The sequence below is a fragment of the Lycium barbarum genome, chromosome 6, assembly GCF_019175385.1.
Source record: "Lycium barbarum isolate Lr01 chromosome 6, ASM1917538v2, whole genome shotgun sequence".
NCBI lineage: Eukaryota > Viridiplantae > Streptophyta > Magnoliopsida > Solanales > Solanaceae > Lycium > Lycium barbarum.
In genome coordinates this window covers 103,031,080-103,052,252 of record NC_083342.1, presented here as the reverse complement: position 1 = coordinate 103,052,252, position 21,173 = coordinate 103,031,080, and the positions used below count along the sequence as shown (strand labels likewise).

Below are 21,173 nucleotides of genomic sequence, written 5' to 3'. Positions count from 1 at the left end.
GCTTCTGACCTCCAGCGTAACGCATACTCGCGGAACATCTCAGTTGACTTCTTGGTTAACTTAGTCATGTAGACTCTATCTGGCGTGATGTCGGTGTTAAAACTGAATCTGTCCATAAAGTCTTGAGCCATGTCACTCCAACCACGCCATTTACGGACGTCCTGTTGTGTATACCAAGTAAGAGATTCGCCAGATAAGCTTCTTATGAAGAGCTTCATCCTTATGTTCTGGTCTCTACCTACTCCAACCAGTTTGTCACAATAAGCTCTTAAGTGTGTATGAGGGTCGCCTGTCCCATTAAATGTATCAAATTTTGGCGGCTTGTAGCCTACGGGCAAATCGACATCAGGCTGAACGCAGAGATCCTCGTATTCTACACTCTTAGTTCCCCTAGCAACTTGAAGGTTTCTCATTGCTTCTTTGAGACTGTGGATCTCTTTTAGCAATATGTTGTCTGCCCCTGCTTTTGCGTCCTCTTCGTATTGATCTACCTCGGGTTGGAACCTGACCGTTACTGGGTTGGTAAAGGCTTGTGTTTCTGCGGCATATACCGGAGGCACATACGGTGTATTTGGAGTGACAAAATGTGCCCCTTGTAGATGCTGGGTTGGATAAGTTTGGACGGTCGGAGTGTTTTGGATAGGAGGTGGTATGTTATAAGTGGTATTTGTAGGTGGTTGATTTGACGGGTTTAGGGGAGTAGTCGTAGGTGGTGGATTAGTGTTGGTAGGCAAAGGAACATAAGGAGTGTGAACTAGTGATTGACTTGGTGGGTTGACGGGTGGTGGATTAGGAGTAGCATAGGTAGTGTAGGGGGGTGGTTGGTTTTGTGGGGGAGTATAGTTACTGTAGGTCGGTGGTTGACTTTGTGGAGAAGTATAGTTAGTGTAAGTGGGTGGTTGACTTTGTGGGGGAGTATAGGCGGATGACGGATTTGGTGGATTTGCGGGGGTGATTGGAGGTAAGTTGTCGTTGGTTGGTGCATTGTTTTGGGAAGGAAAATGCTCAGGAACTGGAGATTCAAGTGAGGGGAAACGAGGTGGGTCTGGTGCAGTATTTCTAGGTTCAGGAGGTGAATTTTGGAGTGTGATGGATAAATTGGTCAAGTCCCTAACCCGATTTAGTTCTCCACGTAGATTCTCAATTTCTTGAGTCAGGTGGGCGATATGTTCATCCCGTTGAATAGTAGTTTCGTGTTCGGAAGTCTCGGGCGGATCGTTAGAGATCACGATATTTTCCACACCAGTTGAAATAGCTGCGGCCGGATCAGACATAGTAATTTCATTTCCTTGAACAACCCAACTACGTTCAGGTAACGATGACGTCTTTGACCTTGTGATGTAAGGATGGTCGGCCATCGAGTGTCAACACGAATCAACTCTCTATGGGGAATAAGATAAAAGAAACATAAAGTATAAACGATGTTAGTCTCATGAGCATATCTAGGTAAAGTCATGATCACGTAAAGTCACGTAGAATAAAATCAAACATGCTGTCAAACAAATGTAAACGATTATATCAAACGATAACGCGTCCTAATATGCATGTGACCTCTTTGTGCCAGAGGTAGGCCTAACGTTTGTTTGAAGGGTAAAGTGTGCCATAATACGTCATCCCGTTGCTTTTGATTAATTAAACAAGTTCTATTTCTCAAAAATAAAGTACAAAACAATGTAATATTTATTACATGTCAAATGAATACAACATAAAGTGTTTCCTAAAGTAAATAAAATTTCCTATGCCTAACTTCTAGTTCCATCTGCGTCATTTGTTGTACTCCAATGCAAATCCATACCTGTCATAAAACGTTAGTCATTCTCTCCCTCTTAAAGTTTAATTAATTAGAGCAAATAGTCAATATTTTGGCATAGTTATCCTTCAAACATGCACATAAAGTATGCTTAATGTCACTTGGGGTCGTGAACCCGCTTGGACATTTGGTAAAGTTGTCTAATGGTTTTAATACACCAAGGGTATTAAACCTCCTAGGTCATGAAATGTATGCTCTTAATAAAGAGTGTTGGTTTAGCTCTATCTTAGGCTGACTAAGAGTGGGTTTACTGGACGCAAGGTTCCCGAGCGGACAACTCGAGTGAGAAGGCTATGCGGTCACCGTTATTCGGACACCCCGCGCATACGCCAACTCTCCTAAAAATTGGAATTTTGAAAGAGATTTGCGGGTGCACAAAACACACCTCGCGTGTACGTGTGATTGTGTGGATTTTCCAGAAGTGGAGGAAGTATGAACGGAATGACAGTTTTATCAAAGCAAGTAACACATAAACAATTTATATCAAACAAACAGTTTATATCAAACAAACAATTAATAGCATGTAAAAACAGTTAACAAATAAATAAAGTAATTAAAATAAACACACAAAGCCTATTTAAACTAAGTCTGTTATGGTTAGAACCGAAGTGTACATCCCCAGCAGAGTCGCCAGGCTGTCATACCCTATTTTAACCGAAGTCAAAATAGTTTATAACATCCGAGTAATTCCGGGGTTATTTAAAGTTAAGAGTCGACACCTAATTATTTATGGTGAATTAGGACACCTAAAGTTTATTAAAGTTGTGTTTAAACTTAACTCTTTAAGATCTGCGAAACTTAAAACTCTAGGTAAGGGTTCAATTAGTCTAAAGGGAAGGTATTAGGCACCCTTTAAGACCCATTAACAATAGTTGACCGATCGGACTTACGATTAGTTAGGCTAAGTGTAAATATAGTATTATAGGAAAGAACATAGCTTTATAAATAGGACTAAAGTTATAGATAGATATGCAAGAATGCTATAGGACTTGTAGAAAAAATGATAATTTGTATAAAAGAGTACTTCTAATGCTATTTTGACAAATACGACTTGTAAATATTGTTAAGATTTTAAACGAAAGCATAATAGTGTTGTTTAAAATGATACTTGTAGAGAAGATTCAACAAACGTGAACTCTAGATAAAAAATTATATTGTATGAATATAACGATGTAGAAAAATTATATTTTTGTAAGTACGAAAAAAAGGTAAGTTTCTTTCTCTTTCATTAGTTTTATTTAACTAAAATATGCATAATTCTAAAAAATGTATTCATAAAATTACTTGAATTCATATTTGTGTGTTAGTGACATTTCGAAGTTCTTAAGATGGTAAGAATGAAAAAATGATTCCTTTAACCTCAAAAATAGGTATGCGTACAATTTGAAAATCAATTACTCCAATAAGTGTTATGGGTATTACAAATCGTTTAGAACATAAATAGGAAATTAAACCCATGGAACTAATCGTTGATTCTCCCTAAATTAACTAACCGTGACTTCTAAAACTATCCATACTAATTCCTACGATTCTTTTAAGCTAAGAAAAGAAACAACAACAAAAAGAAAAAGTGTTAGCCAAATAATATAAGTTAGGTATAAAATAAAGCTGAAGCGTAAAATAAAATTAAATGGGCTTAATCCTTTTTTTTTTCATGGACTGCTACTACAGTCCGTTTCGCTAGTGGGTTTTATCCCAAATTGTATGTATTGCTGCTGTCTGCCACTGTAGGGGGGGTGACTCGGTAGGAGAATTACGTTGGGCTTTTAGCCCAACATCTGGTGCGGGAGATGACGAATCTGGAACTCGTATACGAGGGTCATGCATAAAAATGAAGGCAAAGTATTAGTATACGATCAATGGATAACACCAAAAATGTAAGGTATAAAACTCAAACAAAACAAATTATATACATACTGTGCATATTTTTGGCATATTTGAAGTATACCTTATGTATGCATAGGTATACAGCCTTGGTGCCTTAACAACATTAGTGCATTTATAACATATAAAGCACACATTCTGCCCAGTAGTGGCAGTACACATTGCAAGAATAAATTGCATAAGATACTAATAGCAAACGGCATCTGCATAGCAGTGGATGCAAGTGAGGAAGGAAACGAGGATGTGGACTGCTTACCAGCGGAAGGGGGCAGATTAAATGCAGCTCAAATACTCACCATGACAAGTAGAGTGAAAGCCACAATGGAAGCATGTTAAACAATCAATAATAAATGAAAGACAGAGGCATGAATGTGGGATGCACATGGACAACCAGAAAGCATAATCGTCAATGAAAAAAAGGGGTTTTAAAATCTAAGGTTCAATACCCTGTCTGGTGCAAATGGAACATCTCACATTTATCAATGACATAATAACCTTAATTATTAATAGGAAAGTAACTAAATCTAGATAGGTGTACCAATATATGCAAGTGCCAGCAAAAGGTCGAATTCAAAACAGTAGAAGTGTCAGCATATTTTCTAAAAACAGTCCAATTAATAGGCAAGTAGATGCAGAGATCAGGTGTGATAAAGATATTATAAGAGAGGCATTCATATACGGTTCCACACTATATTCAAGCATGCAAGACACAAACAAGTGAAAGGACCACAGACTGAGGGAAAGAAAAACTATCATGCTGAAAGAAACTAGATACAAACACAGTCAAGCAAATGATAGTAACGAGTTCACAATAAAGCAGCACATCAAATAAGTTTAGACTTCTCCTAGGCTCACATAATTTGGACATATACATTAAGCACAAAAGAGGTTAGGTTCAAGACAGGATTATGAAAGAGATAAGCATTTAAGGGAGATCAACTGATTTTGAACACCAAATCATCTCGACTTAATCATCCAAACATGAGCTCATACGAACATCTAAACACTAATAAAATGAGATTAAATTAAATTGAAATGAGATAATAACATATGGATGCCATCCATTGTCAAACTGCGACAACTGAACTAAACACACACACTAACGACAGAATTGGAAACTGACGAAACAGGACAGGGCCAAACAAAATTTAGCAACCAACATCGACATGTCATACTATCAGTTTATCATATCTATCCCAACAAATTACATTCATGACGGGTATCTTACTAGAAGATAGAGTAAAAGAGAAACGATGTTGGCCTATCCTGATCGTATATGTAATATACCTAGGATATACGCACAGTAGTGTATATATCAGACGTATATCGAATGTCTATCTTCCTCTTGTCTTGATAACCCACAGTATATCCTCTGTATATTTTATTTTAAATGTATCCTAAGTCCTGGAAATTCAGTCTTAGGCATCCGGATTACACTAGATATCTTTCAAATTCAATTAACGATTAATGTACTATCCTAACAGCTCCCAAACATCAAACAAATAATGCGACGACGAGGAAACCACACAATCACTAAACATATCGCAGAATAAACTAAAAATTTCTTAAACAAAGCAGAAACTAAAGACCATGAACAATGAGTGTATCGAAGTTTACCTCTTTTGTGTGCAATGAACTGAGGTCGTCGGGGCCTCGAATCTATACTCGAACTCGAGCGTGCCCGATTAAAGTAGTTAAAGTTTCAAAACCCAAGAACGAAACAGGGTGAGTGATTATTGGCTGTTCTCCTTCGAGTAAGGCTCCTTTTTATGATTAAAATTGATGTTTTGTAGGGAATTTTGCGGTTCCTGATTTTTTTTTATTTTTTTGTCCCCCGTTCCCTTGTTCTCCTCCCCCTTTTTATAGGATTGCCATTGGGTTTAAGGAAAAGTGGAGCGTATGAGAGAAGATGAAGGTGTGGGGGACAGGTGTGTGTGGAGGCGGCAGAGAACGTGGGGAACAGGGGAGTGTGGAGGTGCAGAGAACAAGTATGGGACAGTGGTGAGTGGAGGTGCAGAGGGAGAACGTGAGGAGCAGAAGCAGGCATGGGGGAATGGCAATGGTGGAGAGGAACGTGGGAGAAGAGAGAGGTGGAGCGAGAGAGAGATCGGTGAAGGGAATGGGGGGAGAAGGGAGTTTGCGGCTGGTTAAGGGATTAGGTTTAGGGATTTAGTTTAGGTTGAGCTGATTAAAACAAATGGGCCGGACGGGTTGCGTACTGTAGTGGGCTAATAATTTAGGTAAAAATGTGGGTTGGGTATTAAAATGTGGGTTATTTATTTGGGTAGGGAAATAATATTGTATTTATATTTTGGGTCATTAATTTGGCTAAACATTGTTGATCATTTCTCCTCTATTTAGTTATTTTTGGGCTTCTAATTTAACAATTAGTACAATATATACTATGTGGAGACAATTAATAATTAATGTGTAGAAAAAATAAGGATTGTACAAAGTGTTGTCTTGTAATTAATTTAACGAGTCCAAACCCGAAAATGAAACGATGACGAACATTTAAAATTTTTGATAAAGTAATGCTTGTAATGTTGAAAATAAAAGTGGCGAAAATAATAGTAGTGAAAATAAAGTATTTAGCTTGTCAGTAATTTTAGACGCCCGAGTGAATAAAATTAAATAAAGGAGGGATAAAATTGGGTGTCAACAGCTGGAACATCTTCTATAATGACTGCTACTCATCTGGGTGTACCTGCGCGGCATGAAACGCAGCCCCCGAAGAAAGGGGGTCAGTACGGAATATGTACTGAGCATGTAAGGCATGGAATACAGAAAAGAGGATCATAACTGAAACAGAGATTTACCAGAATCAAGTATGACCTTTTAAAACATCAAAGCACTTGTCTTTTTAAATTAAAATCATGCATATCCACATCGTATATCATATATACAGATAACGTGTCCCAGCCCTCCAGTGAGGGACTCGGTGGATAACATCATACATGTCCACATCATATATCATATATGTGTAACGTGTCCCGGCCCTCTAGTGAGGGACTCGGTGGATAGAATAATACATGTCAACATCATATATCATGTATACATATAACGTGTCCCGGCCCTCTATTGCGGGTCTCGGTGAATAAATTCATCATATGCCATCCTGACCGCCATCCCCGTATCATCATATACATATACATATAACGTGTCCCGGCCCGCAAGTGAGAGGGACTCGGTGAACAATGCAAAGGAGTACGCACGAGAACATATCCTGGCCCGGGACTCAGTGGAGGATACATTAAGGCATGCACGAGCAGAATCGTGAGAAACCATATGCATATAAATCAAGACTCGATAGATAAATATACTTACCGACACCTGAAGGCTCAGAAACAAGTTTCGGGTCAATCCGACTTAGTATAAGAAAGTTATGAGTGTTTGAAGTACAGAACCTTCTACGAACGTTTCAGAAGCCATTTTTGGAAAATCAAAGCAACAATCATGTTAGGTACCTTCCGAACATCATTATGGATCAAATCAAATAGAGCTTTTGGAACCATATGTACGTGTCAAAGTATATCAAAGACTCAATGGAATAATCGAACATGCTATCATTTGGAAATCAAGACATTAGTCATATCAATTATTTCTCGAATGTCATTCAGAAACATATCACATAGATCTTCGGACATCATAGATACGCATCAAACCATATGAAGTAACTTATGGAAATCAAGAACGTTAGCCATCCTAGTGGCTCTAAGAATAGGAACTTCTTTGAAATCATACATATACGTCATTTGCTCGTTTCATAAGGATCATGCCAAAAGAAAGAAAGGGTAAGCCTTACATACCTGTTCCACGTCCTATTAGCTACGCTTATTCATCCAAGCTCGTTAGTCTACATTCAAGGAGATTTACATAATCATCAAACACATTGTCACACACTTGTCTTAATCTTTCAAATAAACTCACTTATAATCTGCCGAAATTTCGGCAGCATTTCCCCTGTAAATACACCATCCCCGAGAATCTAACTCGGCCAATTTATCAACAATAATCCGAGAATTCAACTCGGCCAAATTATCAACAGCAATACCAACAATCATACTAACAATCTTCAACAATCAATCCAAAATATATTCTAACATTAACAACTCTTGTCACACAATTCAACGGCATTTCATTTATATTCAATTCGATCACATATATTCAAGCTAACACCAATGATCCCACATTCAAGTATTAATCCGAAATCATTCTAACATGGTTCAAGAATACTTCAAGCAATTCACATAATATTCCAAACAACCCAATCAACATTTTACTTCACCCGAAACCTCCAAATTCAATAAGAACAATGACAACACATTTCCTTCCTTCAATTTATGAACTATACCAATGATTCACACACTAACAACATTATTCTTATAATTACAAGAAACCATATTGGAATCACATTAATTCCTCCAATAATTTCTCAACGATTACAACTTCATTTCAATTCATCCAACCTTCATTTTCATCATGGAATTCACAACCACAACAATCAAATTACTAAATAAAATCAATTCATTTGTTCTACACAACACAACTATATTCGGCCACCACCAACATACCCATATTTCATGAATTTCATCCTTTTCTACATACTACAATACTCACAATCATCCATAACACATGAAAGAAGATTGAATACATACCTTTTTCACTTAGCTTCTTGGCTTGGCTAGGGTTGTGAACTTGCACAAATAGATGGTTTTATTGCTCCAACAACCACTCCATGTTAAAGAGGACGTTCCAATTGGTTGGAATACTAGAAGAAAATATTTTTTCTTGATCAACTCCATGGAGACAATTTTCCTTAGCCATGGCCGAATGGCTCTTTAATTTTTCTTGAAGTTTCCTTGAGTTTTGAAGATGAAAATATGTCTTGCTTTGGTCATCTCTCTACATATATATATATATATAGCCCCTTCCAATACCATGTGAACACATGCCCTCTTTCTTGAAGTTCCTTAAATATTAAAATAAAGATGACTAATTATTTTATTTTGTCATCACTTTTCCATATATATATATATATATGCCACACAGCCAAAGTGGCCTTCTTCAAGAATTTTCTTGAACATTTTGTGAAATTCCCGTTTTGCCCCTAGCCTTTCACAATATTACCATGGACCACTTTGTGAATTTCCCTTTCTACCCTTAGCCTTTCTCAATATTTCCATACCAATAATATTCATAAATAATATTCATAAACAACTTGTGTATTAAACAGGGTCAAAATATGGCCTTGCCCTTAACTTCTCACAACTATCTTGAATTATCCGAACATTCAAAATACGGGCTATAACAGTTTGATTATGTTCACATGTGTATACATGAGATATACTTAAATATACACAGTATATACATAATTTACTGATCTGTTTTGAGTTTATATTTTACATGTTTAACTTCATTTGTTGATTATATACTAATCCTTATCTTTCGTTTTTATGCATGACCATCGCATAAGAGTCCGAGGGACTCGTTCTTCTTCCGCATTCGATGTTGGGCCAAGGCCCAACAAAATATTATTTCCCTCTTTGTTCTAGCCCTGTCCGCAGCATATATACAAAAGAAAGAAACGAAATTTCGGGCCAAAGCCCAATAGCAACAGTTCGCAGCAGTTGGGCCCTAAAAAATGGGCCATATCCATTCAATTTTCTTCCCCTCTACCTTATTTTTTATTATTGTGTATTTTTTATTTGTTTTGTATGACTAACACCTTATCTTATTTTATCTTCTTAACTTAGACGAATTCTAGTAAACTTAGTGGGTTAGTTTTTAGTATAAAGGGTAGTTAATCCAAAGGAAATTAGTAGTTAATTCCGTGGGCTTTTTTTTTTCTTTTTTTCTTTTTTTATTTACATTATCTATAATATTTATCCTAAAATTATTTACATAATTTATAACATTTATCTTAAAATTATTTACATCATTTATAATATTTACCTTTGCTAGAATCATTGATTTTCGATGATAAGAACACGTGCTTTGGATTAGAGAATTACTCTTTGTTTATCTATCACCTTAGAGATTGATGTACCGTGGATATGCAAAAAAATATATAAATTTAAGTATTGCAAGTTTGGTTTAATTACACATTGTTTTAATTAAGCATAGTTAGTAAAAAATAATGAAAGGATAAAGAAAACTCATTAGCTATTTTCGTATTTTGTTCATACTCCTAAATCGCAAAATCAATTAATACATCATCATTTGGTTTGTTTCAAATATTTATTAAAACACTGCACAAACCCGCATTTTCTTCTACTTATATGCAGATTTTGCCAATTTTATTATTATACTTTCATTTAAGATATTAGCAACGTTTATAAGCTTTATTTTAAAATAGCATTTTAAAATCTCCTTTACGCAAATTATTAGTCTTATTTTAAAATAGAATTATTATATTTTCATTTAAAGTCTTCTTTTATAAGTCTTGTTTTAAATAACATTTTTTACTTAAAGCATCAGCATATTTCTAAGTCTTATTTTAAACAGCGTTATCATATTTTCCTTTATAACCTTAGTAACATTATAAGCCCTTTTCTTAAAATTTAAGCACCTTATTTAGCATTAATTAATTAACCTAAGTTTGGCCGGATAATCGTAGTTAACGGATTCTAAAGGATGCCTAACCCCTTCCCTTTAGGATAATATAGAACCCTTACCTAGAATCATGCTGATTAAGCAGACTATTAACGGAGATTTAGTTAGTTTTACCTTAGTTAATAATTAGGTGCCCTAATTCACCTTAAAATCAATTAGGTGGCGACTCCTTAAAATAAGCAATTTAGGAATCTCCAATATGTTATACTCCAATTTGGATCCCGTTTAAAATGGGGTATAACACCATTAGCATTTAGCTTGGTTCTAAATACCCATTTTACCCCCAATTACCTTTCTGCCTTGAGGTTTGTCAACAAGCTACCACGTATTATTTTTTTTCGATCATAAACAGCTCCTCCTCCATTGCATTTTTCCACTTGGGGTTTTTGAGAGCATCTTCAGGGTTAGCAGGTTCACATAATGCAACATTGCATCTCTGATATATGTCAGAGAGCAATCGAATTCCCCTAATCGGTGGATCATCCTCCCTTTCGTTTAACCATGAGCTTGTTTGCTGGACAAAATTCTTTGAGTCTTCCCAATCCCATTCTTCATTTTCCATGAAGTGGACATCTCTACTGATAACTATCTTCTCAACTTCTGGTTGAAAGATTTTGTACGCCTTTGAAACAGTACTGTACCCAATAAAGATACCCGGGGCATCCTTTTTGTCTAGTTTATCTCGTTTAACCTGAGGAACATAGGTAAAACAAAGACAACCAAACACTTTAAGAAAATGCAGCGGAGGTTTGTACCTATACCATGCTTCAAAAGGAGTTTGATCTTTCACAGCCTTTGAGGAAAGTCTATTTTGTAGGAACACATCTGTGTTTGCTGCCTATGCTCAGACTTCTTTGGCAGATTTTTCTCATGCAACATACATCTTGCCATCTCCATAATAAACCTATTTCTTCTTTCACTAACGCCATTTTGTTCTGGAGCTGTAAGTTGACTTTCAATACCGACTTCCTCACAAAATAAACTGAACTGATGAGAAGTATACTCTTGCCATTGTCAGATCGTAAAATCTGAATTTTACAACAACTTTCATTTTCCACTTTCATTTTGAACTTCAAGAAAATGCTCTTGGCCTCTGATTTGAACTTTAGAAAATAAATCCAGCACATTCGGGTCAGATCATCAATACAAATAACATAATAAAGACTACCGTTAAGTGAAGGAGTCCTTTGGGGTCCTCCAACATCTGTGTGAACCAGCTGCAACTTTCTTGTAGCTCTCCAAGTTGCCTTAGGGAACGGAAGTCTACTTTGTTTCCCAAATTGACAAGCACGACAATCTGTAGAACTCACTCCCAAGTTAGGTAGGTTCTCCACCATCTTCATTTTTTGCATTTTGACAAGCCCTTGATAGTGATAGTGCCCGAGTCTCTTATGCCATAAGTCAGCGACATTTTCTTTTGTTGAATACACCATCTGCTCTTCCTCAAATGGATCTAATGAGAAACTTCTGCCTCTCATTTTGACTTTAAACAATTCTTGTCCCGACGTATCCTTGATCAAGCAATACTTATCTTCGAAATTAAGTTTGAAACCATTTTCTAATAACTAACCAACGCTTAACAAGTTCCTGTCCAAGTCAGGTACATAAAGAACATCATATATTGTTTTAGTACCTGATTGTGTCTCAACTGCAATGGTTCCCATTCCTTTTGCTGGAATGTGACCACCATGGCCTATTCTAACCTTTGCAACTCGAGTAGGCTTCAATTCCTTGAAGATTTCTTTATCATAAGTCATGTGATTTATGCATCCACTATCGAACAGCCAAGATTCTCTTGAAACATTGTTTGCAAAACACGACGCGACAAAAAGTTAATCCTCTTCCTACTCATTAACAACCTGAGCATCTGCGTCATGCTGAGGTTTATTCTTACAAATGATTGCTTCGTGCCCAAACTGGTTGCACTTATTGCACTTAGCATCAGGCCTTTTCCAACACTTGTAAGGCGCATGTCCATTCTTTCCACAATGCTTACGAGGAGGGTAGTTTCCTTTGGAACTGCCTGCTTTGTTTTTGTTGTTGTTGCGCGCTGCTCCTTCTCCATTTGATGGTTGGTTCTTCTTATTGTTTTTCTTTTTGTATCTTCCGCTATCTTCATGTTTGGCTGGCAACGCACCCTCTCTAATTCCATCCTCTCTCATAACCCTTCTTTGTGCTTGTGCCATCAAGGAATTCAATAATCCTGCCAAAGTAATTTTGGACAGATCCTTGGTGTTTTCCAAAGTGGTTATGGTGGCTTCAAATCTTTCAGGTACAACAACCAGAATTTTTTCAACAATATGAGAGTCTTTAAACTCAGAACAAGTAATCTTACTCTGTTTGCTATGTTCATAAGCCTGTCAGAGTACTCCTTGATGGTTTCCGACTCTTTCATCTTGTGTAACTCAAAAGTCTCTAATGAGATTCAGCACCCGCATGCCTTTGATACGATCATCTCCTTCATATTCTGCCTTGAGATAATCCCATATGGCTTTTGCTGATTTTAGAGACATGATACGAGTGAAAATTGTTGATGAGACTGTCGAAAAGAGACACGCCTTTGCCTTAGACTTTCTGGTTTTTTTGTCCTTATGATTCTTGATTTGAGCCATTGTTAGGTTGTCGGGTAGTGGAGGAACTTCATAATCTTCCTCAACTGCTTCCCAAAGATCTAACGCTTCTAGATAGGCTTCCATCCGCACTGCCCACGTGTGAAAATTTTCACCATTGAAGACTGGAGGTGCCATTGCTGAGAAACTTGAGCTTTCTTCCATGTTTGAAGTTTTGGTGTTTCTGGTTGTGGTTCGCGATTCACTCGAAACACTCACTCACAGAGAATACTTACAGATCCCTCAAGAAAAAGGGCTCTAGATACCAATTGTTGGTTATTTTTTAGAACACAAGGGTATGAGAAAGCAAAAAAGTATAGCAGTGGAAGAACATTAATTTTATTGACTGCTGCAGGTTTCATATATAAAACCTTGAAAAAACAAAAGCAGTAAAAAAAAGAGACACGATCCTAGCAGATTCATAGAATCATTATCTTTACGAACTAACTCCTAAATAATAGCAAATGATAGCTAACAACTATTTGACTAAGTCTTATTAAAAAACTAAAGCAGTAAAAATAAATTTACTGCAGTTCTAAAGCAAATTCCTAACACTTTTCCCTCTTTCTCTCTGGTGTTTGTTTCTTGTGATGCAGATCATAGTATCTCTAAAAGGTTCCCCACGCCACGACATAAAGGCAAACAGACAAGTTTTTTGGATAAAAGCTAGATTCATAAAATACTATAGATATTCTGTTGCTTAAAGCTAACTATTGCTTCCCTATACGTCACAGTGCTCTACTACCTTAGAACTCTGGGAAACAGGCTGCTAACTGCATGCTTCCCTTGTACGTCTATTGTCTCTATTTCACAAGAATAGTTTATTGAGGGCACGTAACCAACATAACTCAAACATCTCAGGATGAGTTTAATATTATTGTCTTTGTTTCATAAGAAATTTTTGTGGGCAGGCAACCAACACAACCTCTCAGGCATCTGAGGCTGAGTTTGCTTACGAGTGTCATGCTCATCGAATTTCGTATTTTAGTCATACACTAAGATTTATAAGTATTCATAAATACATCAACAACGTCGAATTAAGAATATCATTACTAATAACTTATGTGAAAAGATTAGGTGCACACTGTAATTAAAAAATAATAAGTTGATTTGTATTGTTGTAAGAACAAAATTTGAGCATGGACACTGAGTTTCCAGCCCAAATAGTGCTCGTTTAGTTCTGAGCCACAGCATCAAAACTATCCTCCACAGTATGAGTTGACAAACATTATGGATCACCACCTTCTTTAAGTTTATATATTTATTCACTTGATATAAGCAAGATATGTTTTCCTTGTTTTTTCAATAACGATGGTGTCCCGACCAGTTCAGGTACATCTCCGCTAATCCACCTGATACCTGCGATCTCCTACTATCATAAATACAGGGTAACTTTGGCCTCTAAAGATTAGGTAACTAGGAAGAATTCACTTAGTGGTACCTTCGCTGAGGCTTGAACTTTTGTTCCCTGGGTTGTCATTCCAGTTCTTCGACTACTAGGCTATCTGCTACCTTTCAACTGGAAATTCTGGACTTCAAATAATGCTTAGAAGGTAAAGCAATTAGTCTATGTTAGATCTAACGGCAAGCTGTAAATATTTACTTATATTTGTAATGTTTGGTAAGCGAAGTGCAAGTATCCCAACAATAATCACACAGATGATGTCACAAAAGTTTCTTGTAAGGAATTGCGAACAATCTATGTGTAATAATACTCTGTTATTCTCGAAAGTTTGTTACAAAATGTACAAAGGAATCGTCCTAAAAAATTTCAACTGTCAGAGATTCCAACTAATTCATGCCATTTAAGTCAAGAAGTGAAGCCTGACAAAATTCATTTTCAAATAAGGCTGCCTATTTCATTGCACAGAGCATTTACGGGGGCCTTCGTTCAGGTATAAGAGCGGCAAGCTGAGTGAAATAGAGTAGCAATGTATAGAAGAACAGTGAACACAGTGCCTTTTCTAACTAACCATTCAATTAAGGGAATAATTCTTCTTTGCACCATTCAAACTATGCAAGACTCACTTCCGTCTGATAAGGCCTCTGTACCAATTAGATGAAATGTCAATTGCTCAACCATCGCATATATGTCTTTACTTCTTGGATGAGCTTTGTCACTTCTCCTAAATTCAGAAACAACGCCGTCAAGTTCAATGGAGCTACATCCAGGAACTTTCTTTATTTTCTGTCTCTTCATTGCTTTTCTTACTTTTAAAGCATCTCTCCATTTACTGACTGAAGCATATGTGTTTGACATCAATATGTATGTACCATCTTTTTCAGACTCTATATCAACAAGTTTTTCAGTCACATGCTCAGCGAGTTCAACTTTTCCATGGATCCTGCATGCTGCTAATATCGATCCCCAAATAGAAGCATCAGGTTCAATTGGCATGTTTTCCACAAACTCCATTGCTTCATCTATCAACCCTGCACGACCTAACAGATCAACCATACAGCCATAGTGCTCTATTTGAGGTTTTAATTTGTTCACTCTCCACATATCTGCAAAAAGCTTGTTACCCTCTTCCACTAGTCCTCCATGACTACAAGCTGTGAGAACACCAACAAATGTGACCTCATTTGGTTTTATGCCAATTTCAAGCATCTTATAGAAGTAATTAAGTGCCATTCGTGCCTTCCCATTTGTGGCCAATCCAACTATCACGGATGTGTATGAATAAACATCTTTAGTACTCATACTTCCAAAAACTCTAAGGGCATCGTCCATGCTTCCACACTTTGCATACATATCTACAAGAGCATTGCCCACAAACCCCGCTACTTTTATCCTATTTCTATCTATATATGTGTGAACCCATTTCCCAACTTCTAGTGCCCCTAAATTGCTACAACAGTTGAGAACACCAACTAAAGTATTCTCATCAGGCTTTACTCCTTGATCCTGCATTTCGTTAAACACGTTCATGGCCTGTTTAAATTCCCTTCTTTGAGCCAATCCAGATATTAACGTATTCCACGATACCACATTTCTCGTTGGCATCTCTCTAAAAACATCAAAAGCAACGTCACATTCACCACATTTTAAGTACATATCCACCAATGCGTTCCCAAGAAACACATCAAAATTCAACTTATGACTCTTTACGTATTCATGCAACATCTTGCCCAATCTCAAATCCCCTAATTTAGCACAAGCAGATATCACAACAACCATCATCCTTTCGTCAGCACATAACCCGTCTTCTATCATTTCAAAAAACAAATCCACTCCTTGCTTCAAATAACCGTTGTCCACATACCCCTGAATCAAAATAGTCCAAGATACCAAGTCCCTCACAGGACTTCTATCAAACACCTTGCAAACACTCCCAACACACCCGCAAACACCATACAAACGCATTAAATTGTTCACTACATACAAATCCAACGCAAACCCATTTTTTATCACATGGGCATGAACAAATGTACCGTATCTCAGCTCACGTAATTGTACACATGCCTTAAGAACAAGAGGGTACGTATATTTATCCAAATCTAAGCCTTTACACATCACTTCAACATACATTAAAAAAGCAAGTAAAGCATTTTCCTTACATTTAGAGGTTAAAACACATCTAATTAAGGAGTTATAAAGATTGATATCTGGGTCGTGTAAATTAGTGAAAAGAGAGTGGATATAGCTTATGTCCTTATAGGGTATTGTAGAAGAACATAAAGATATGATTTTGGTGTAAAGGGGTTGTTGGGAGCTAGTTTTGGTGATCAAAGAATTGATTTTTTTGTGAAAGAAACAAGGTTTTTGAGAACTGACATTGGAACAAACATTTAAGGATGTAATAGACAAGGACAAGTGGCAAGCCATGGTTAATGGTATAACATTTGATTTCTTGTTTAAAAACACACAGAGAAAATATCAAGGATAATTGAAACTGTTAACTGTAATTGGGATTTACATGAATCTAAACGAACTTTGGCGGGAAGAATTGTCCAACAGATTTTTACATAGATGGATGGCGTGTTGATTACTGATTAGGCATAAATATTTTGGTCCACCCAAAAAAATTGTCTGTCCATGTGTAAAAATTCACAAATAGTCACTCTATAATTAAAACTAGTCACGTCGGGTATCAAAATTCACAAGGAAAATTCTCGGATAATAATAACCTAGAGGGTGATGTCCTAATAGCATGACTAGTTATCATTAAGGGTGGGTAAAATAACCATAAAAAATGTACGTATAAGTTTTTTAATTCATATGACACTCGTTTTATTTTAGATTAGTTTAAAATGTGTCACTTGATGCTATTTTCATGAAATTTCGGGTAACTTTGTATAACTCATCAAATTCATTACGCTACTCAAATTTTACACTTTGTTATGATATTTCTTTTATCAATTAACTTATCACATCTCAACAACTACTTTTAACATGTTATTCCACATTCACTCGTATAATTTATATCTATATATCTATCTATATTATATATAATAGGAGAGACAAAAGCATGATAAGATGACAAGTGTCATCACTACAAAATTTCAAGTTTAATTTTTTAGATAAATCTCCTACATTTTAATAAATAAATAAATAGTAATAAAATAAAAATAAAAATATTTAGAAAATTACAGAAACTGTGGGAGAGAAAAAAATAAACTGCTTTGAATGTGAAACTGGGAGAAACTGCTTTGTCTTATCCCACGTTCGTTAGTTGTGCTTTTGGTTCTGTCTTTATCTGGGTGTTTTTCTTTTTCTCTTAGTATTTCAGTTACAGGGATTTCAATTAGTTTTCATGCAAAAGATTTATTTTTGAGTTAACCCGAAGCTGTATTTGACATCAAATTAAGCAATCTCAAGCATTATTCTTGAAAGTTAGGAGATCTGATTAGCAGATTTGGGATGTTTCTGATACTCTTTGGCTTTTATCACAGTCTGGGTGTTCTTTCTTTTCTAAGTTCTTGCTTCAACTGCAGATTATTTATGTAAATAAAGGAGTACCAATGAAGTAAGTGCAAGACTGTCGAAGATTTTCTGTAGTGAAGGCCACTTTTGATTTTGTTTGTGGGACAAATGGAATTTATGGATACAAGTCCTTATTTGAGGTTTGTTGTCTTTCAATTTCAATCTTTCTCCCGAAATGAAACGAAATAAAATATGAGTTTGGCTTTGTATATTATCTCAGCATGCAAGTAAATTATGGTTTCTCTAAAAATTTCATTGTCTTCATATTTAGGCCCCTCCCATTGCTTCAGTCACACCAATTCATTAATCCTCCCATTCTTTTTATTAATTATCTTATTAAATGCATCTCCTTTATTCTTCTTCTTTGCTTTTGTTTTGAAACAAAACTTTACCATGACAGATCCTAAAAAACATGGAGTATCTTAGTTCTTTCTCTTACATAGTGGGCTACGTGAACAATCGGCTTAGCCATAGAGATAGACATGTTTAAGTCTTAGAATTTTGTTGAGATGTTTTGGTCTCTTTTTTTAATGCACTAAATTTTCTTGATTTATTTTCTCCTTTTTATTAAGAATTAGATTCCCTCTTCGGATCCGTGTTTTATTTTATCTGCTGCACATGGAATAAATTCTTGACTCTCATGCCCAAACATGGAGTCATGACAGCGTCTTGGGGTATAGGAACAAAAATAAACGGAAATCGCTTAGGGTCGCCTATGGCAACTTTTTCTTTTCTCAGTATTCATTCAGTTTGTCTTTTTTTTTTTTTTTTTTTTTTTTGAAGATTGTAACAGTTGAAAACACGAGTTGATAATCTTTGACATTTTGGGATGTTTAGTTGCGCCCCAAACTTGCATATACTCACTTTGATCATAATGTTTTTAAAGGTGTTCCTTCCTTTTCGAGTTCTTTTGAGCTTCAAAACTGAGTGGTGTCTAAACCACAAAGAAACTACAACCAAAAGAAGTAAAAAGTATTGATTTCTGGATGGTAACTAATCTACATATTTAGTGGTTCTACATTTTAAAGTAGTTAAATTATTCCGACTCATAAACAAATGTTGGTGAATGTATCTACTCTCATGGTACTTAACAAATTTTTTATTCGAAGATGTTATATATACAGTCGCTTTACTACAACAACAACAACCCAGTAAAATCCCACATCGTAGGGTCTGGGGAGGGTAGAGTGTACGCAGACCTGACTCCTACCAAGGTAGGACGGCTGTTTCCGAAATACAGTCGCTTTACTATTTCCAATTTTTTTTTTTTATATATGTTGTGTTGGAATTGACTTTTGCTTCTTTATTTACTGAAAAAAAAAACCTCCTGGAAGAAGAGATGCCGCAAATTAACAATCTTTGCGCTAGAGCAAGTGAGGAAAGGCATAAGATAGAATGTATATAGTTTCCTCTGTTGGGTTTACCTTTATACTTTGTTATCTCAAGATCAGATTGATGCCTCTAATTGAAATAGCAGAGGCACCATATCTTAAAACATCTGTGTTTTTGTTCTTTTCTCTTGCTCCACATTTTTTTCGACAGTTCCGTAATTCTTATCCTTTCCATCTTTGTGTAGGGTACATCGGAGAATCTGAGTATGTTGATGATCACATGTGAGGAATAATTGTTGTTGAAGAAAATGATAGGCTGAACAAATAGGATTAGTAAGGTAAGGCCTAGCCTCCTTGCTTGTACTTTTCCTTTGCGTTTCGCTTTTATTATATAAATAAAAAACTAGCCCTAGGCACCTCGCCTAGTGAATTTGCTTTAAAAAAAAAAAGGGAACAAATGAGATGTCATTAGTCGTAGCTTTGATGTTGGGTGTTAGGGAGATTGAAGGATGGATAACAAGGTTACTGCCTTCTAGACAGTTTGGATACATTAACTACCTCTGCCGGAATCATGGACCACGAGGAGGCTAGAAGGAAGAATGTTGGTAGAAAGATTCTATTGGTTTCTTTTATTAACCTCTTTCTATTGACAAGGATGAACACCCAGCTGTGGTGTACTTCTGCCTTCATTACAATTGAAATGGTTCTAAATTTGTTTTGAGTTTGTTTTCCTTCAATTGATAGTTGGGATATATATATATATTGGTATTTTTACATCCAGAGAATATAAGTTGAGTTACTGTTTTATTTATACTAAAGGGTCTATCTTATTGTAGTTACAAAGAATTTGATATATTGCAAAATCTTAAAAACCACTGTTCTTAAAAATTCTTTAAACCATAAATTTTTAGTTAGACTATAATTTATAAACTCTTTGTGTTGGAGTATATTTGTCACGACCCAACCCCGTAGGCCGTGACTAGTGCCCGATCTGAGCACCCGAACCCATCTATTAAGTATTATCTCAAATTCCATCAACTCATTCTAGTATATGGCGGAAGCCGACAAGGCTTTATTTCAAATTTAAGTAATTTCCAGAAAAATTTCGGCAGAGTTTCCTTTGTTTTACGGACTATCCAATATACCCTGCACGCAGAAAATACCAACAAAAGCCACACAGGGCTAACCAAGCAAGATATAAACATATGCGGACCGGCCGCCTCGGCGTATAGGATCGCCCAAACAACATATGCGGACCGGCCGCCTCGGCGTATGGGATCACCCAAACGACATGTACATACATCCATACAGAAAGACCCTAACCCACAAACATGTCCACAGACCTCTAAACAGACCGACAGAATCATATGACGGGACAGGGCCCCGCCGTACCCATGAACGAATATATACAAATGCACTAATAAATATATATACCAAAAGTATAAGCTCCGGAAAGAGAGGAGCACTCCGAATAGCAGAAAGGGTGTCCTAAACAGGTGGATCACCAGGCTGCGCGTCTGTACCTGCGGGCATGAAACGCAGCCCCCGGAGAAGGGGGTCAGTACGAAATATGTACTGAGTATGCAAAGCAGAAGGTACAGAAATAAATCTGAATAATAATCGAATCAGATATATAGAAAATAATACATATCAAAATGTTTATTCCCAAAGTATAAATTATGCATAGGGCACTGGAAAATGTGGTCGCCCGCCTGTCGATGGCGCCACAACACAGCATAACACCAGAAAGTTTCAAATCTCCGAATCCCCGTCACACATCACAACACAGCATAACGCCAAACATAAGTGGAACCCGGCCCTCGAGCAAGGAGCACGGTGAACCATAAACACAGCATAACACCGGAATATATCAAAAAGCGCACGACAACAGAACCGGCCCGGGAACCGGCGAACGATATCATAGTAGGCACGAGCGGAGTAGTGAGGAATCATATGCATAAAATCATTATTATAAATCCGAAGGATAAGTAAAATAG

General features: G+C 36.5%; 1 protein-coding gene and 1 long non-coding RNA gene across 2 annotated transcripts; one reads left to right on the top strand and one right to left on the bottom strand.

Annotated features, from left to right (window-relative positions):
- Nucleotides 1-14,618: 14,618 nt before the first annotated feature.
- Nucleotides 14,619-17,478, bottom strand: LOC132645139 (pentatricopeptide repeat-containing protein At1g08070, chloroplastic-like). Its single transcript, XM_060361926.1, has one exon. It carries the CDS (start codon nucleotides 16,745-16,747, stop codon nucleotides 14,927-14,929), a length of 1,821 nt encoding a protein of 606 aa, XP_060217909.1. The 5' UTR covers nucleotides 16,748-17,478; the 3' UTR covers nucleotides 14,619-14,926.
- A 113-nt stretch (nucleotides 17,479-17,591) lies between these two features.
- LOC132645140 (uncharacterized) lies at nucleotides 17,592-19,897 on the top strand. The gene is made up of 2 exons (XR_009584009.1): nucleotides 17,592-17,985; nucleotides 19,422-19,897. It is a non-coding gene; the product is annotated as an uncharacterized LOC132645140 (long non-coding RNA).
- The last annotated feature ends 1,276 nt before the right edge of the window (nucleotides 19,898-21,173 follow it).

What these genes read in the sequence shown, in the direction of transcription:
- LOC132645139 (XM_060361926.1), bottom strand. Translation starts at nt 16,747, where the DNA reads ATGGCTTGCCACTTGTCCTTGTCTATTACATCCTTAAATGTTTGTTCC.